This window comes from Aphis gossypii, chromosome 2, assembly GCF_020184175.1.
Source record: "Aphis gossypii isolate Hap1 chromosome 2, ASM2018417v2, whole genome shotgun sequence".
In the NCBI taxonomy this organism is placed as follows: Eukaryota; Metazoa; Arthropoda; class Insecta; order Hemiptera; family Aphididae; genus Aphis; species Aphis gossypii.
The window spans coordinates 34,793,495-34,813,780 of record NC_065531.1 but is presented as its reverse complement, the minus strand read 5'-3'; the positions used below and the strand labels follow the sequence as shown (position 1 = coordinate 34,813,780).

Below are 20,286 nucleotides of genomic sequence, written 5' to 3'. Positions count from 1 at the left end.
ATATTTAATAATAAAAAAATGCATAGTAATATCTTTAAAATTCATTATCGTATAATTTTAAATTTATAAATTTATGGTAGTATTACGAAATCTTACAATGCGCTAAAACAATTCATTTTTTTCAAATTTATAGTCCTACTGAATCACCTTAGAGAAAAGAAAGAACCTCGTACCCGCATGTAACATTGTCTGTCTAAACATTAACAATATGACATTTAAATCAACCTGCGAGGATCTTTTGCTTTTGAAATCCGTGATTTTAGAATTTGTTCAAAATGCTATTATTTTTCTTGCATTTCAATTTTCATTTAATTTATTTTTGATATCAACAAACATTTTTTTTCAATTAGTTATCTATTTAATTTTTATGTATTGACCACGTGAAACATTATATTTGAAATCAGTAAATCAAAACGTTAAAAGATCATATTTTTAGAGCAGGATTGGTTTATACGGCTATTATGTGCTCAATAACATCACCTATGTAGATAATGGAGTATAAAGTATTGTTTAATTAGCCGACCGCCAGTTGTTTTTATTTTCCCATATTTTATTGAATTGGTGATATCATTGATCAAATAATTTAATAAAGCTTGCATTTATATTAAATTATTTTTGATAATAATTTTTTGTCATCCAAATTCCAAACTACTCGATGGTTTATATATTCTATTATTTTATTTTATTTACTACCTATTAATTACTTAAAATTGTCAAATCGCATAATAATTTTAAGTTTAATGGGTACTGACTACAGGGTCTCAAAACTTAAATTAAAGTGACTCTTTTTAATAAAGGTCGTGCAGCTTCTATTAATCTCACCTCGTAGCTCCGCCCATTGATCTATTTCTATTTGGAGAGTTTTAAAAACCATTTATTTTAAATTCTGTTATCATATTGATATAATATGATTAATGAATATTGTTTATTTTTGTTTTAAATATTAGTTTTAATTCGTACACGTTATGTACCTAATCATAAGTGATAAATATTTCGATTAGCTTTTACAAATTTGTTTTGACATTAAAAACAATAGCGATTTGTGTTTATAGTGTCATTCTATATTAGCTTAAAGGATACATGAACTTGACCTTGCATAATCAATTATACTGTTTAATTTTTGACTGTGCTACTCGATTGCGTTGTAGTATAAAACTATTGTATGTTATTATATTATATTTTATTAAGGTATATCTATAAGATATATTAATACTCCAAATTTATAATTTGATGTATTTCCTTTAAGTATAGATAGTGTTGGAGATAGGGAAATATCAACCAAGTAAATAAGATAAAGTCCCCGAGTGCGTAGTTTTATTTTTAAATATAAGTAACGCCCTTTACTTCCTTACCTATTCCAGCAATATTATTGAACTATAGAATAAATTTAAACACTAAAGATTAATATTAGTTGTGACAGATTATATCCGACGGTATTGTTGCTGCGTTAAAAAATGAATTTGTATACTCGTCAACTGTTATCTGGTGTACATTCATGACTGAAGATTTGTTTTCTTTTTGTTTCGCAGGTCTCCTCTAGAGGAACTCAGCAGCTTTGAACGTTCTAGTCATTTTTACGATCGTGAACGAGAGGCTAGCTACCGCGGACGACCGACTGCTGCCGGCTACCACGTTGTATCGCCGATTCAAGGGTCGACCGACCCGCTCCGAACGCGACCTCGTGAGAGGACCGTCTTCAGGGCGTACCCGCATGAAAGGTAATTATCATTTTGGTGTCTCAAAAAGTAGTCAATAGGGGTGATTATTTAAGTTTTTCAACTTTGGTAAGGTTGTAGGTATTAAATAAAAACGATTTTTGTGTTATTATTTGGACGCTTTTGATTGAAAATAACGTACAAGTATTTAAACTTAACATATAACACGAGACAGCTCTAAGGCTTATGTTTTTTACTATTAAATATTAATACTAATGTATTTATGAACTGTAGTAAAAATAGTACTACAACTTAAAATAAATTTGATTTAAATATTAATGTTAATGAAACTGATTATTATTATATTAGGTAACATTTTTATATTTTTATAGTTATTTACTCATTTCTTAAACCATTGAGAAAACGTAATATGTTACATTGCCAAATTTGAATTAATAGATTTATAATCATATTGTGGTTATTTTTTAAAGTAACCTTATACAAAATATATATTCTGCTAATTAAAAATTTTTATGTTGTACACGAGTATATTTGTAAGCGGAGACAACACACTACACACAAGTGTATCTCGCTAATACAGGGCGTATTAGGGGGCCTTAATGTATATTATTTTATTTTGAAAATATCAATTGATGATTTTTATTGTGTAATATTAGAGTGCTTACATATTATGAAATATATAAATATAGTTCTTAATGGAAAGAAAAAATATTAAATACTATCAGAGGTTAAATTCAAATTTAGTACATATCAAGAAACTGTACATTTAAACAAAATAATGTGCTTAGTACATTTTTTACCTTAATAATGATTGTTTTATTTAAAAAAAAATTGTATAGTGTTTCTTATTTCGACGTACTCACTTATTGGAAATATAAAAAGTTATTAAAAAAAAAAAAATGATATGATATTATAATAATATTGTTGTTTTAAATATGCTAGTATACAAAGCTTATATTTTAAATTAAGTATATAATATATTATTCGTATATTGTACTATTTGAATATTTTGTTCGATGGTTTTGCATGTCAATTGTATACTATGTATAATGATTTTAGTACAAATAATAATATAATTATAATCTATAATTTACATTTATTTTTCACATATATAATAATTATTTATACATAAATGTTAAAAATATCAATAAAATCGATTTTAACTGTAAAACATTAATAAATAAACAATTGCTGATATACTATGCAAGTGTAATATTTAGGTATGCAATAATTATGGTGGATATCCAATTTTCCTAGCGTTTATGGACAACCGACTGTCACTGTAGTATAGCAGTATTGATTTGTTAGTGTTTACGACACAAGCGATAGAGTAGAGTGGGCGTGAAGGTGGAAGGGCGCGCAGTCCTGGCTCTTGCAACCCCATTAGTATTCCAACAGTTCCCTGGGGTTCTTTGGACGCTATTGTCGTGTGTGCGCGCAACGACTCTCGATCATTAGTTCGATATTTTCATTCAAAGTCGTTTATTTTTAACATTCCAAAGTATTTTATTTTTTTCGTGATCTACATATTGTGTATTTAATATTTACATTTTTTTATAAGCTTACAACACGCCGTAAATGGTTTATAAACGCGTGTGTTTGTGTGTATATTTATATGAACATGTTACACAATAAAAACTGTGCACCATGCATGTTTCGTGGGTAGATTTTTTTATAGTGAAATAGCAACAGGTCTATATATTGTAATGGTGAAACATAATATATTTACGTTTGTTTTATAGCGTTGTCACTTCTAGCAGAGGTCACCACCATCGTGTAGGTAGCTGGGCTTTTGAAGCCAATAACCCAAGGTTCAATCACCACCTAAGTAGTTGTAGTTCACCGGACTTAACATACCCGGAAGATAGACGGGTAGATACACCTATAATAATCGTCCGGAATAAACAACACCTAAAACCCCCTAGGTATGTTTAATACTATTATATTAATTTTTTAAAAATAAATTTGTTATTTATTATATTCATATTCCTTATATAGTGAGTCTAGGGGTTGTAGTGAGGATCGTTCTGGTTCGCCTTCGAGCTCTAGTTCGGCTGCAAGTCATTCAGAGGCAAGTAGTTCGTGTAGTTCATCTTCATCACCTAGCCCTACTCAACAGCTGCCACGCAGCCCTAGTCCAGGTCCCGCATTATCCGACAAGTCTTCTTCAAGTCATAGGTATTAATGATTAATAATTTTTTTCATTGAAAATGTACATGCTTTTATTATTATTTTTGTTTTTAGCCTTCATGGTAGCTCGAAGAGCAGTACGGTTCCGTCCCACACCATTTGCGCACAGTCACCTAACTTAGAAAGTCAAACATCTCTTTCACTCGAACAACAGAGGCATAATGCAATCTGTATAAAAAATCTACCTTTGAGGTCTAGTGGTAAGTTTTACAATTGATTTTTGATTAAATTAATTTGTGTTTTTTTAAAGCTAATTATAACAAATTAAAAATTTTTTTAGATACCAGTCTTAAAGATGGTCTGTATCATGAATACAAACGACACGGCAAAGTGACTTGTGTCAAAGTAGTGGGCCAAGGGTGCGAAAGGTACGCCTTGGTATTCTTTAAAAAGACTGAAGATGTTGATAAAGCTTTACAAGTATCTCACGACAAGTCGTTTTTTGGTTCTAAAATTGAAGTTTCTTCATACCAGGGACACAAAGATGTGGATGACAATGAAAGCAGGTAATGAACTTATTTATATAATTTTTTATTTGTTTTCTTCTTTAGTGTCGGTTGCTTGTAAATTATAATTGTTGATTCTATGTTCAATTTATGAGAATAACTACCTAAGTGTGTATACATTTTTATTAAGAATGGGCAGAATTATTAGATTTTAATAATAATCAACATGTCTGTTAATAAAATACATTTTTAATTGATTAATAAATAATTTACTATAGGCCGATTGAAACAGACGTGGATGAATTTCATTCAAAAGCAACCAGAACTCTCTTCATCGGTAACTTAAACAGCAACACAATAGCGGCTGATTTAAGAAAAAATTTTGAAACATTTGGTGAAATTATTGTAAGATAGTATATAGTTTTTAATTAAATAAAAGAAACATTTTTAATTACAATTTTTGATTACAGGAAATTGATATTAAAAAAGGAAATAATATCAATGGCAGTACAACAGGCACATATGCATTTGTCCAGTACATTGATATATCCAGTGTTGTTAAAGCTATGCGTACAATGGATGGTGAATTTTTGGCTGGAAGTCGTATAAATTTAGGTTTTGGAAAATCATTGGCGACTACATGCGTTTGGATTGATGGTGTTGCTGAAGCAGTCAGTGAAAAATATCTGGCATCTCATTTTAATCAGTTTGGCAGTGTTACTCACTGTGTAATTGACCGAACAAGAGAACATGCTTTGGTGTTTTTTCAACAGGTAAATTTTTATTTTATTATAACTTATAAGTTATAATTATATTATTATCCATATATTTTTGAATGTTGATAATATTAGTTACTAAAAATTTAATAATATTTATTAAATTAATATTTACTATTTCTTGTTTGTGTAATTTTAATAATTTCTGAAATAAACTTGTCCATTAGTAAATTAGGTTATAATTTTTGTTTTTGACATTAATATGTTATTTATTGGAGAGTTAAAAAAAATGTTACCTCTTAGTTTCTCTAGCAACATGCTATTTCACTAGGTGAAAATTAATTAAGTGAATCTCATTTAGAGATGTTTACCTTACAGTTTTAAACACTTTTTAGTTTTTAAATACACATTCTAATATTTCCTTGTTGAACATTTACATACATAAAATTATATTTCATACTTTTCTTATTATAAACCATTACTTACGGTTACTTGATATAAATAAATAAGATCACAAATATTCCAAAGCAGAGAAACTTAAGCTAGTTAAATAAAAAAAAAAAAAAAAAAAAATTGGTAGTAATATAAAATATTTTGGTTATATGATTATTTCAAAAATAATAAAATAATGTATTCATAAAATACTAACAAATCATTGTTGGTATTTAAAGCAATCATGAAATATTCTTTTAAAGGGGAAAAATGAAAATTTTTTAAATTTATTTAATTGTCTTACTTTTAATACTTACTATACTTTTAATTATATTTACACATATTTATTGTGTTTTTAAATTTCATATAATTTTTCAAATTTTAAAAACTATTTTTATTTTTAGATTGCACATGCACAGTTAGCTGTTACTCAAATGCGTGGTTCCATTATGAAAGGTCGAAGACTTCAAGTTGATTTTGCATCTAGAGAGTGTCAACAAGGATTCTATGAACACTTAGATAAGACATCTAGTGAATCTAGTCCTAGGTTCACCACCAGTCAACAACACGATAGTACTGCACAATTATCACCTAGCAGTACAAATGGTGTTGCTATTCGAGGTTTTGAAACTCCATCATCTTCTTGTAGTAGTGCTGCTGGTGACAAAAGTTACCCAAGGAATCCTGATGAACCACGCGTTAGTTCAATTTCTGTTCCTAACCCTCAAGTCATGCATAATTTGCAAAAGGAACGTGACCATATTCTGGAACAGCTTCAGCTTGAGGACTCCATTAGTTCTGGTGATGAAATTCTGAATAATGAATCATCTAAAGCACAGCAAGTTATTAGCCGTTCGGCCACACCTTTATGTATTGAACATCCCCCAAAGAGTACCACTCCTCCGACTCAAGTTCCTAGATCTCATGTACCGATCTCGTTGCCGTTGCCCAGATTTGCTGTGCACGTCTCTAATCCCCTGCTCAGCCCACCTCTAAGCTCCCCTAGGAGACCTCAGTCGTCTAACTCTGATGATTCTCAAGCTTCTGATCCTGGTGCGCCAGGTCTTGAAGAAAGATTAAGAAGCCTAGATGAAAAATATGAACAGTGGAGTGGCTCTAGAACTAGTGTATTAAAACTTGATACATCGGTTCGTCTTCGTTCAAGATATAAGTTGTTAGATACTGTTGATAAACTAGAACCTTCAGATATTGTCAAGTCAGTTCTTGCAAAACCAAGTGTTTTTGACGAAGATACCAAACGACTTGAAAATTTTTCTGATAAATATATACCTAAAGAGTTTGTACCATCTCGAACAAGCCCTAATTTACAAAACTTCAGACACCAACAATTGGGTTCATTTTCACCGTTAACACCATCGAGTAGTGGGTCATCTAAATCTCCCCCAGCTTCTTCTCCAGCAGCTGTTAAAACTCAATATTCTTTTCCAAGTCATCCTCAGCCTATAATAATCACACAAAGTTGCAGAACTTCACCTACAGACCCTCGATTGCCACCTACTGATCCCAGGTTAATTGACCCAAGATTATCTGCTGCTGATCCTAGATTATCAGCTGATTCAAGAGGATCATTTTTGACTAAACAAAATATATGTACTATAAATGATAATAGGTATGTTCCTGATATACTAAATACTAAGGATCCTCGACATCCTATACATAAAGATGCAGAAATTAAAGACGGACCTGAAGCATTTTATAGAAGTAAAATTCGGGATGAGTATACCAAAAATTGGTTACATACATTTGACCGGAAAGATAATGAGCCAACCTATAGATTAGTTGACTCATTTGATCGTCGAAGGTTTAGTAGTGACTATAGAAAAGAAGAAGAAGAAAAGATGAAAATTGAACAAATTAATAAACAAAAACTCTTAGATGGTTTTGTTGTAAAAAGAAAATGTTCTAATGATACCATAGTTCATCCTAGTCCATACTTTGTCAGTGTTCAAGAAAAACAAAAGAATATTGATGATCTTAAAAAACTTACTGAACATAAAAAAGTTGAAGAAATCACAAAACGAGAAGAACGTATTGAGATAAAAAAAGTAACTGAAGAAATTAAACCTCCAGAACCTCCTCCAACAATGAATAATATTGATGAAGATAAGATAGATTTCATTACCAATGAAAATACTATTGCTAATATTTTACTATCTTCTATTGAAAATTTGAATAGGAAGACTGAAACAGAAGAAACTAGAAATAAAGTCGAAAGAACAAATTCAAATGAATCTGTTAGCAAACTTTCAGATACTGAGAAAAAGAAAGAAGTTATTAATGAATCAATAAAAAAGAAAGAACACGAAAGGAAGAAATCTATTGATTTTGACCACACTAAAATCAAAGAAAAGAAAGACCATGAACCCAAAAAGATTTTAGGTTCTAAATCTAAAGAATGTGAAAGCAGCAAAAGTAAAGAACTAGAGTTTAACATGTTTGAAATAAACCGAATCAATAAGAAAAAAGAGGAACTTTTGATAAATGGTAAAACAAAAGATATTGAAAAGAAAAAAGATGTCAAGTTTGACAAAAAACCAGAAACTAAAAAAGAAGATAAGAAAAAAGATTTTCTTAAAGAAACTGATAAAAAGGATGATGTTGATAAATTAAAAGACAAAAAGAAAGACAAACGTGATAAAGATCCGCCTAAGCACAAAGAACGAAAAAAGAGCTTAGATGAAAATAATAAGCATAAACATGAAAACAGTAGTAAAAGATCAAAAGAACATTATAATAAAAGTAAAGAAGAAGAAAAATCACATCAAAATGTCACTTCTGATTTTGATGGGAAGTTTAATGACGATAAAGATCTTAAAAAAGACAAACGAGTGGATAGAAACAGCATTAGTAGTAATAGTTCTACAGGACGTTCGTCAAAAAGGAGAATGAGCGATAGCTCTGAAAATCTTGATGATTCTAAAAGATCCAAAATAGATACTAAAAATTTTAAAGATAAAAATCATAAGAAAACTAATGATAAACATATTTCATTCATATCAAAAATTTTAGATGGTAAAAACAAAGAACAGAAAAAAGAACATCACGAAAAAAAGTTGGATAAGAAAAAAGAAGAAAGAAAAGTTATCAAAACTCCAAATGAAACAGAATCTGAAGATGATGATGAGGACGAAGAAGCTAGAGAAAGAAGAAAAAATCATTCTATTTTTGAAGTTGTATTGGATGAACCATATGTTTCAATGTATGATAAAGTAAAAGCCAGATCTACCAAAAATATGCAAAAACAAGAAGAAGAGAAACGTCAAGAAAAACTCAAAGAAAAGTTTAGTCAATTAAAACAAAGTAGAGCTAAAAGAGAAGAAAAGAAGAGATCTACATCGTACGATGGTGATTCAGATTCTGACCGAGGTTTACGACGTTCATCTAAATTGCTCATTACCAGCTCAGATGATGATGATGACTATTTTCGGCGAAAAAATCAAAGACCAGTTTCTGACTCATCAGAAAATGATAGACCAAAACTTCAACGAACTGTATCAGATTCTTATGAAAGTAATAAAGTTAAAACTCAAAGAGGATCTGATACTTATGATAATGACAGGCTTAAAGCTCTAAGAGTTGTATCAGATTCTTCAGAAAATGAAAAATTCAAGCAATTATCTAAATTTAAGTCTAGAATACAATCTGAATGTAGTGATAGTGATGATCATTTTGTTCGAAAAAGTTCATTTGCTTTTGATCGAATACAAAATGATGTTGACATTCAAGGATTTAATGGACACCAAAAGAAAAAGAAACAAAAGAAACAAAAAAGTGAATATTCAAGAAAATCAATTGATATCAATGGATTGGATAGTAATCATAGGTCAATCAAGGAGAAAAAGAAAAAACATTCAATTAGTCATAAATCTAATATTAATGAAAGAATGCAAGATATTTTTGGATCCTTATCAGATGAGGATAATGAAAAGACAATTGTAAACAAATGGAGTGTGTCTGATGTTTTTGGAACTGATTCTGATACTGAGCATGAACGTAAAGAAAATAAACCAAAAATGGAAATTAAAAAATTCAACGAATTTGGTAAGGATGTATTAAAATCACTGTCTCATAATGTAGATGAAATAGCTCGAAAGAAAAAGAAACGAAAGAAAGATAAGGAAAGAAATAAAGAAGATCGAAGGGAAGATCGTAAAGAAGAAAGAAGAGATGACCGTAAAGAAGAACGTAGGGATGATCGTAGAGATGACCGAAGAGAATGTCATCTAGATCGTAAGGAAGAACGTAGAGATGATAGAAAAGAAAAAGAAGAACTAAGAAAAGATGAACCTCGAAGAGAAGATCGAAAAGATGAACTAAGAAAAGAAGAGCGAAAAGATGAACCAAGGAAAGAAGATCGAAAAGATGAACCTAAAAAAGAAGAACAGCGAAGAGAAGATCGAAAAGAAGAGCGCAAAGATGAACTACGAAGAGAAGATCGAAAAGATGAGCGCAAGGAAGAACAACGACGAGAAGATCGAAAAGATGAGCGTAGGGAAGAACAGCGAAGAGAAGATCGTAAAGACGAAAAGAAAGAAGATCGAAAAATTGAAATTAAAGATGATCGAAAAGAAGAAATAAAGAATGATAAAAAAGAAATTAAAGGTGACAGAGTAATAAATATAACTCATGAAGAAAGAAAAGTGCCTAAAGAAGTGAAAAGTGAAAAATTAGTAAATATAATCCATGAAGAAAGAAAAGTTCCAAAGGAAGTGAAAAGTGATAGATTAGTAAATACACCGCACGAAGAAAGAAAAGTGCCAAAAGAAATAAAAAGTGATAGACTAACAACTACGCCGCCTGAAGAAAGAAAAATATCTAGAGAGACAAAACATTATGAAGAAATAAAAGTAATGGATAATCTTCAAAGTATAATAGAATCAAAGAAAAAACCAAAAGAATTCATTGCTAATAATGTCAATACAATCACTCCAAATAGAGATGTATTTTCTTCATTTTTTGATTTTGATGACTCTAAAGGTCCTGAAGATGAAACAATTACTATATTTAAAGGAGATGATGATACTGTTAAGACTGAAGTAATGTTCAGAAAAGTAGATGAGAAAAAAGAACTATTATTTAGACCCATAAATACATTTGAACCTATTAAAAGAGAAATGATTGGATTTGGATCTCACATGGATGATGAAACTGCTGTAAAAAGCATATCTGAAACACCTGAGCCATTAGTAGAAGAAGCTGATCCTGTAGATATGGCGTCTTCAGAAGAAAAATCGACCCCGGTTATTTCTCAAGAAGAAACTGAAGGAGCTGTTGCAGCATTACTTGAAGCAACATTTGGTCAAGATTTTTGTGACTCTTCATACTCTGATAGATCTGCAAAACCTGACACTCCAATATCAGATAGTGAACTACGAATTGATACAGATGATGAAGATAGTACAGATTCAATTATTGATGAGTGCAAAAATGATGTACCAGATTCTTCACAAAATAAAACTATTCCATCTAAAATCGATGATGAAATTGTAAAACCAGATAAAAACGAAATTGTTTTTTGTACTGACCAAATAATAGAAGATGAAAAACTAGAAGATGAACCAAATTCTATAGAAATACCTAAAGTTTCTGATGTTCAACAAGAATCGCCAATAACTGAACCTTTGGACACTAAACCACAGTCACCTTTAAGTCATAACTTTAGATTACCTCAAATGGTCATTCAACAAGCTAGTATAAGATCATTAAATATTAATTATGCTAAACCAATAACTGAAGTAAAACCATCCACAATGCCATCTCCAGAAATTTCAGAAACAATCGTTGAAAGTATTTCAAAACCTGAAATTAAGGCTGAAGATCATGTATCTGTTGTAAAATTTTCTACTTCTCAAGTACCAACAGTGATTTGTCAAGAACAGTCTGTTATATCATGTGCGCCAATATTATTACCAAAACAAGAATTTAGTCAAACGTCTGTTTTACAACACACCAAAGATACTCAAATTGTTCAAAGTTGTATAGTTTCACCTTCAACAATTTTACCTGAAATTAAAAAACCTAACTTGGATTCCATAAAAGAAGAAATAGTAGAACCAGAAGTGGTCATTGATGAATCAAAACTTTCTGAAGAGTTGCCATCTAATCAAGCAGCAACAATAACGTTTGCAAAGAAGTCTATAATTCATGATGAAACATTAGAACATTTAGAACCAAAAGAAAATTCCTCTTCAGTTTTAAATCATGAAGAACCCTTACATCCTGTTGTTGCACCTATTGAAATTGATGACAAATCAATGCCTAAGCATCCTAAAGCAAAAGGTCTTGAGCGCATTGTTGAACAGATAAATGAAAAAATGAGAGCTAAAGCTAATGAAACTGCATTAAATTTAACAAAAGAACCTATAATGATGCCATTAAAAAAGGCTCTGATTGCAAAAGACAAAGATGAAAACAGGTCCGATTGCAAAGTAGATGTTGTAGAAGTTAAATCTAAAATAGTTGAAATGGAGTCACCAGAAGATTTAGTTGTGGCCCCATTGACACCAAAAATTGAAGATAAAAATGAAGTTTTTGCCAGTCCAGGTGAAAGTAGCTGTGAACCTAAAGAATTGGATACAGCTAGAATTAAGAAAGATGACGAGTTTACAAAAGATATTTCAAAAGCTATTGATCGAGGTAAAATTTTAAATTCTTATATTTGTATTATAATTATTATTAATATTAATAAATTAAACATCATATTTTATTAATTGTCCAGATTCTTCAGTTAGAGGTAGACGAAGAGGTGGTAGAGGACGTGGAACTCGCGGAGCTCCTACTATAGTTACTCCAAGAAGAACTCGGCAAAATGTTGTAACGCCAAATATGCCCCCTCAAAATACTCTAACTGATATTTATGAGTTTACGGATGAAGATGAAAAAGTTAGTCAAAAGTATAGCAAATCTCCAGAACCACCTGTAACAAGTATTATTCCAAACATTTCATCATCTCCTCCGACTGGTGCTTTGGTAGTAAGCACTTCTCCATTAACCAGAAAGTCTAGAAGACTACAGGTAAATTTCTTTATTAATTTAATTGGTGGAATGTTCATGTAAAAATTAATATATCTGTATCTAATTGTATTTAGGAAAAAGATGGAAGTAAGAGTACCTTAGAGGAAACAATTGATGAAGTTGCTCGAGGTCCATGTACTCGACGTACCACACGTTCAAAGCCTCAAGCAATACCTTTACTAAGTTTAGAAACATCTCCACGAAAAACTAAACAAATTAATGGGAAAAAATTAAAAGCTGAGTCTCCACAACCAGTTTCTAAAACAGAAACTACTGAATCTCCATTGTCTAATGATCAAGATGATGATAAAAATCAGCTATCAATTTCTTTATTATCGACATCTTCATCATCTTCAACTACTTCAGAAACAACCACATTAATAGATCCAGTTACAGGCTTACTTATTCCAATGCAAGAATCTGAAGAAGGACAATATGTGCCTATCGATGATGGAGATAATAATAGGCAAGTATTAATTGTTGAATAATTATTTAAAAAAATATATCTTACTATTATACTTTAATGTATATTCTCTATGCTTTTATTATTTTCTTCCCAAATAACTTCTGAATATCTTAAAATGTTTTATTAAATAAATGTTTATTTTTACAGGAATAAAAGATCATTATCAAATGAACCACCTGAGAAAAAAGCTCGTCTTGAGAAATCGCCTGTTACATCCATGGCAATTTCCAAAAACAGTACAACTATTCCTGCTTTGGCTGTTACTCCAAATAACATTCTTCCAGCGACTACCACAACGTATGCAGTTACCCCTGGAATGTCCAATGTGGCTAAAACACCTTGTGTTATGACAACTGCCAACTCTGCACCTGTTGGACTTGTTAAACCTAATATTACAGCTTCTGTAATAGCTCCTACAAATATTGTAAAATCCACTGCCGTCATGTCTCCTTCGCCACCACCACTTAAGACACAACCAAACGTTCTAAATAAAGCATCTAATCCTGTAATTAGTCAGCAGCCAACATGCAAACCTTCAATTCCAATTTCTACAATGCCACCACCAATAAAATCTCATTTAACTGCCATTAGTCGTACTCCTCCATTACCTAAATTATTATCACCTAAAGGACACATTGTACAAGCATATACATCACAGTCAATGGAAGCAGTTAATCAGAATTCTATATTACATCCTTCTCCAACAACTCAGTCTTCACAACCATTGTTGATAAACACTCCAAGTGTTATGAGTCCACCATTAAGAGGAGTTTTAAACTCGCCATCAAGAAGTGTGTTAAGTCCACCATCAAGAGGATTATTGAGTCCACCTTCAAGAGCTATTGTACCTCCATCTCAGCCTACCTCGTCTGTACACAGTTCATCTACTGTACCTGATGTAAATACTTTATAATACTATTTTTATATTTATATTTTTTAATCTTTAATAGTAAATATTTTATAAGGATTTATTTGAGTAGTGATTTGTTTTATTTATAAATACAAAATTTGGTTATTTTTTTTTAGATTATTTGTCCAAAAGGATTTGATCCTTCTAAAATGGAAAATTCAAGGTGCATTGTTATGAGGAGTCCATCTCCACTTGTGTTGTCAGGCCAACCAATGTCATTCGAAGCTGGAATTGACTCAACTCCTATAAATATGGTTCCAGCTCATCATTTCCTACATCCACAACTTATTTATCCACATTACATCAGAGATTCAATGGGAGCATTTATACCGCCCAGTAAGTTAAAATATATTTAATATTATTCTGAAAACATTATTAATATTTAATATATTTTTTAGGAAACATAAAAGTAGTACCAGAAATTGAAGAAAATATGCCACCATTGGAATTGCGCAAAAGGCTTCCTGATGAATGTATTACAGACAGACTGCAACATAATGTTGGTGGAACCCAACAATATATAAATGTTCAACAAGTAACTCATCCAATTGGTAGTCTTCCGTATGGACAAGTTGTACCAATTAACTATGGTTATCGACCCATTAATACCATATTAAAGGTATGTAACTTTATGAGAAGATTCAGATAATATTATATTAATAATAATGTTCTAAAATAATTTAACATCATTTATAAATAATAATGTACTAAGAAATCGACTTAAATAATATTTTATTTTTTAGAACTATCCTATTTACTGGCAAGGAACACTAGCACTCAAAAATGATAAAGCACTTGTAGAAATGCATTATTTGTTTGGGAATGCGGCTGTAGCTGAACACTCACTACAGCGTAATATTGATGGTGAACTGAAGTTATCCCAACGTATGCGATTAGAACAAACGCAATTAGATGGTGTTTCACGCAAGATGCAGGTAAGAAATATTCAACTATTCATAAAGCTTATACATGCATGTATGCATGAATAATAATAATTGAATAATATATTTAAATGCATTGTTCAATTAATTTTAGATTGAAGATGAATGTTGTGTGTTAATTGCTGTGCCAATTGGTATGAGTGAAGAAGAATGGAATCAACAAAGTTGCACATTGCATAATGGTTTTATAACATATTTACAACAAAAGCAAGCTGCAGGAATCATCAACATCACAGCACCTGGAAGCACTCAGGTATTTAAATTTTAAATTTGATTAAACTACAAAATTAAGTATTAAGTAACTAACAAAATATATTAAAATTTAAATAATTAATTATTTTATCATGTATATTATATATATGCATGTGTGTTTTGAATAATAAATGATGGGTATATTTTATACATGATTATATTTATACAATTGAAATTTTACTAAATTGTTTTTTGTTATTTGTTTCAGAATGCTTACATAGTGCACATGTTCCCACCTTGTGATTATATAAATAGTGTCCTAGCTACAGTTCATCCTGCAATGGTGAAACAAATAGCATCTATGGCCCATTTAATTATTGTCATAGCCACCGTGTAAATATACTATAATGAGTACAAATTTCAATATTCTTCTAGCGCATTAGGTGCACAAAGTATAATATATATTATATAGTTAATGAAAAAATTCATTAAATATACCTAATGATAATTGTTAACAGTTTTTATTATTATTACAATTATTAATTATTATTAATTATTATTATTATTATTATTATTATTATTATTATTTTTTACGCATTAACAATTTGTTATTGGAATATAATGCTAATGATTTCAAATTGGTTACCATAATTTAAGAAGTTTTCATATTTAAATTAAGAAAATGTAAAGACGAATAATCACTGTACAAATTTAGAAGTGAAAAAAATTGTTTTTTATTTAAAATTTTTGTTATTTATTTTTCAAAAATTCTAACTTTTTTTTATCTCAATTTTTTATTATTATTTTTATTATTTATTTGTAGTTAATAAGCTGTAGACATTAAATATTTACTTTAATGTAGACATATTGTTGATATAATTTAAACAGCCAAATGTTAATTAATACGTGTTAATTATAATTAAATGAATAATTTTAAAATTGACAGTATTATTTGGTAAAATGTTTTATGTACTTATGTAGAAAATTGTTTCATGTAAGTTTCAATTTTTAACATATTAAATATATATAAAGATGCTTGTAAAAAAAAAAAAAATAAAAATAAAAAAATACTAAAAATAAGAACATATTATATATTATATATATATATAATTAATATGAGAAATCGAAAAATTAATCCCAAACACTAGTGTACATAAAGTATTCTACTATTAAATGTGTTTTGCTCAACTAATTTCTAACAACAGTCAATATTGATATATACATTATATATATATATTTTATACATGTATATATATGTATATATATATCATAGTGATATGTATATATATATATGCATATATATGTAAACATATATATTTATATATACACCTATACATGTATATATATTTATATATTAATAAATATATAACCTAAACATTAGGAATATTTTAAGGTTTTTTTTATGATTTTTATTTTTATTATTTTTGTGTGAATATTGTTTTAATATTTTAGACTCACCTTATAATTGCATTGTATATGAACCCCCTCCCATTTAAAATTATAAATAAATAAAAATAAGAAAGAAAAGAAGAAAAAAAATTGTTCTTTGGCTGTGATCTCTGCATTAAGGTTCACTGTTATAATTTGATTGTATTATAGTATTTTTTTTTTTTTTTTTTTTTAATGTAACAAGTGCATAATGTATGTATATTAAATTTATTTCTATTAGTTATTATTATTGCATATTAAATAATAATGAATAATAAATAAAAAACTCAATGTTTAGAAAAATAAACACTGTTTTTTAGTTTTGTTTTGTTATGAGGTTATGACAGTTTAGTACTTAACATCGATTTTTGAAATCCAAAAATTTTTATATTGTAGTGTTTTTTCTAAAAAAACAAACACAAGTCTCAAACTATCATATGAATAATATTGCTGTTTTTTTTTTTTTAATTTGTAATATAATATTCATAACATTGTTAGAAAAAATATTGCTAATTGATATTACTACCTTGTTTGTATATAATGGTATATTTAACTTATAAATAAAATACATTGTTATTTCCCGTTGACAAATATGAAAATGAGTTTTGATAGTTATAATTATTTTGTGTTTTAATTTTTAATAATTTTTGTTATTCAAAACTTCTACTACAAACTTACTTATACAGAGGTTTGAAACAGCACATTTTATTATTTAATACAAGATTGCATACTATTAAAATTGGATCTATCATCTATATTTATAGAATCTTTAAGGATGTAAAGATTTTAGGATATTAAATCTACACACATATTTCTGTTTCTTTTTTAAATCGTAATTGAGTTTTGATATGTAAATAACCCTATCCTAATAAAATAAAATGGGTAAATAGGATTATTGTACTTATGAAATTGATTAAGTAACTTTGTCAAAGTTGTATTTATTTTTCAACAGTTTAATGTATATAACATATAAATGAAAAAAATTTTATTGGTCAGTTTATTTTACAAGTTATTATTTATGCCCCGTGAGATTTGGACGTATGTTACTGATTGATAAATGATTAAATTGTATCATTATTCAATCTTTTGTGTAATAAAATAAACAAAAGTGTCTTATCATTTTAATATAAAAATAAATATAGGTACTGGATTGATTGACACCCGCCGACCAGCTTATACTATTCTCCCGCCGCTCAGGTTTAATACCCTCCACGTATCTCTTGTATTTTCGATTTGCTAATCGTCTGTTATAAAATGTATACTTCAGATAAAAAAAGTTACTTATATCTCATATTCTCATGTATTTAAAATAATGATAAAATAATATATATAAAGATATGAAAAATTGTATATTATAAAATAATATGAATAATATAAAATAATCGTAAAAAATAAAAATACATAATATACTTATATAAGTGGCCAAAGTGCAGGTGAATCTTTTGGTATTTTCTTTAACGGATCACGTCCGTTCAGTTTACTTCGCCACATAAACTCTGTCAAATATGGATTGAAGAAATTTCTTTTAATCACTCTTCGTTTCTTATTTCCCTACTTATTGTTGGTGGCACTACCCCACATACCCTCAATATTCTGTGTATGAACTCTACTTGATCTTATAGGATCTACAAAGTTATATTTGTGGTTTACTATTGAATGGTATTATAACAGCTGAAACGTTGAATATTATTATAGACTCGCCATGAATCTGACAAAATGGTCGATCCAACTCGTATACGATCTCAAATTATTAGTAGTAACTAATAACGCATTTCCCGACTAATCGGGTACACATACATGGACATACGACTAAGTATTCGATGTTCTCGCGACATGCTACTAACTACCCATTGCTGTGGCAGTAATCGATCTGCATTAAGTATTTTATTTTTATCCCTCACGTCTAACAATTAAACTTTTATCAATCTCAACAATACGACTAGCACCTCCTATTTTTGAATCGCTCTGAGAAAGTCCATACACACACACTTCTCAAATATAATTATTCCAATCTACTACAGCAGTAACTTTGCTCAGTCCAAATTCACGTTTATTTTAGTCCGTCGATGTCAGATTATGAGCCCAACCAAAAATAAAGTGAACAATAGTTGGTAGTTTTACCTTAGAGGCTAAGAAACTTGTAGCCAATTATTTGTCTTAACACCTTTGTCTCATCGACATAATTTTAAATGACATTGCCACAATGTCACCGACCCTTTTTTACCTGACCAAACCATTTCGTGTCCACTGTCACAAGTCCGAGTCTTATGATTTATATTTGCGTTTTGTAAAAAAAAATATCGATAAATCATAAATCGATAAATTTATGATGAGAATAGAAATTTATTGATAGGTAATAGACATTTTTTTTTATACATATTATATTAATAAAACAATTATGAATAGGTAAAAATGTGTGAAAATTTAATGCAAGGTTTCTAATAAGTAGTTCACTTCTCAATTAAAAAATATAATATAGTCACAATACAATATTTTTTTATAATCATTCAAATTTAATTTGTTCACAAAATTCATTCTTTAAAAAATACAAGTTACCTATGTTATAGTAAAATAAAAGTTACCTTTGTTGAAGGTAAGTTTCTGTTTTTAATTTAGGATTTTATAATGTTATTCAAGGTTCTTTATAAGTTTTTTCAATTGAATAAAAAATAAAATTCTACTCGAAAGCCATTATTTTTTATGTAGGAACATTTAAATTCAAATCTTTACGACATTGGATACGAATCTGTAAAATAACTATTTCTTTCCAATCGATTTTTGTTTTTTGTTGTAATTTATAAATGAATAACCGTATAGGTAGTCCGTAAATAATTGAAATTTTTGATGTGTATTTTTTTTTGTTTTTGTGTGTGTAAACCAGTGGCGTAATTTGGAATTGGTTCTGAGGTGGAATTGGGGTATAAACTATAAACTTATACTATCATTCTAGTTGGGTTATGCCCCTCCCCTTGACCATTAAATTTCCTGGATTACAATATTATATTAATTTATTATTATTATAAATTAAATGAGTTAAATGGTTTAATAATGATTTTCAAAGACAACAAAGTAAATAATTTAATTAAATTAAATATATTTTTCACAAATTATAATATCAAGTAAATTTTCCTTTTTGTTTTTTTCGCTAAAAAAAGCATTTGGGGAGGGATATATGATACATCCCATATCCCTCCCACCATAATTACGCCACTGGTGTAAACCATATCATGTTTAAATAATGATTCAATTTAAAACTTCGAGGGTGGTTTCCAATGGCAAAGTGAATATCCTTGGTACATTAATGCATTATAGAGGTCAAAGTAAAAACTTTCCAACAATTTTCAAAAAAATTGATTTTTTTTATATTGTTGTAATTTGACGAATTACTATAAATACTTAATATTTTCACCAAATGTTTATAAGTATTGGCGTTATCTATACACAGTTAAATTTTCAAAATATTTTGGGCATTTTGGCTTTTTTTGAATTATTTATAGACGACTGAAATTTTCGATTTTTCTAAGTATTTTTTTTTCAAAGTGTCGATAGGGAAATAAAATTTTGGAGCCCAAAGAAACTTGAAAATTTAATACAAGGTTTCTTATAAGTTGTTCTTATTGTAGTTAAAAAAAAAAATCAAAAATCGTTAGTCATAATGTTAAAAAAGTCATATTTTTACGAAATATGTCAAAATTGCTAAAATTTGTAAGTAATTTTGTAGTTGAAAATTCATAAAATGTTTAGTATTGATATCTAAGTTTAAAAAATTCAACAGTAAGTTTTCCATAAGTTTTTCTTCAACTAGGTAACTCTATAGTTGATTAAAAATCTAGTGATGAATTGAACAATATACA

The 20,286-nt window shown here is 29.0% G+C and overlaps 1 protein-coding gene across 4 annotated transcripts in view; it reads left to right on the top strand.

The window, feature by feature from the left end:
• LOC114122843 (protein split ends-like) overlaps positions 1–17,050 on the top strand; it is a 52,442-nt gene extending 35,392 nt beyond the window's left edge. For 2 of the 4 annotated variants that reach the window (XM_050201197.1, XM_027985615.2), the window contains exons 3-18: positions 1,530–1,718; positions 3,419–3,601; positions 3,675–3,854; positions 3,921–4,066; positions 4,147–4,372; positions 4,591–4,717; positions 4,783–5,085; positions 5,865–12,117; positions 12,200–12,495; positions 12,570–12,961; positions 13,109–13,859; positions 13,988–14,207; positions 14,270–14,490; positions 14,615–14,806; positions 14,907–15,065; positions 15,273–17,050. In XM_050201197.1, the coding sequence (XP_050057154.1) occupies positions 1,530–1,718; positions 3,419–3,601; positions 3,675–3,854; positions 3,921–4,066; positions 4,147–4,372; positions 4,591–4,717; positions 4,783–5,085; positions 5,865–12,117; positions 12,200–12,495; positions 12,570–12,961; positions 13,109–13,859; positions 13,988–14,207; positions 14,270–14,490; positions 14,615–14,806; positions 14,907–15,065; positions 15,273–15,401 (9,967 nt within the window). In that variant the 3' untranslated portion in view covers positions 15,402–17,050. Of the gene's footprint in view, positions 1–1,529; positions 1,719–2,928; positions 3,339–3,418; positions 3,602–3,674; positions 3,855–3,920; positions 4,067–4,146; positions 4,373–4,590; positions 4,718–4,782; positions 5,086–5,864; positions 12,118–12,199; positions 12,496–12,569; positions 12,962–13,108; positions 13,860–13,987; positions 14,208–14,269; positions 14,491–14,614; positions 14,807–14,906; positions 15,066–15,272 lie in introns of those variants that run through there. The other 2 variants (XM_027985616.2, XM_050201199.1) reach the window with 2 other exon arrangements.
• The last annotated feature ends 3,236 nt before the right edge of the window (positions 17,051–20,286 follow it).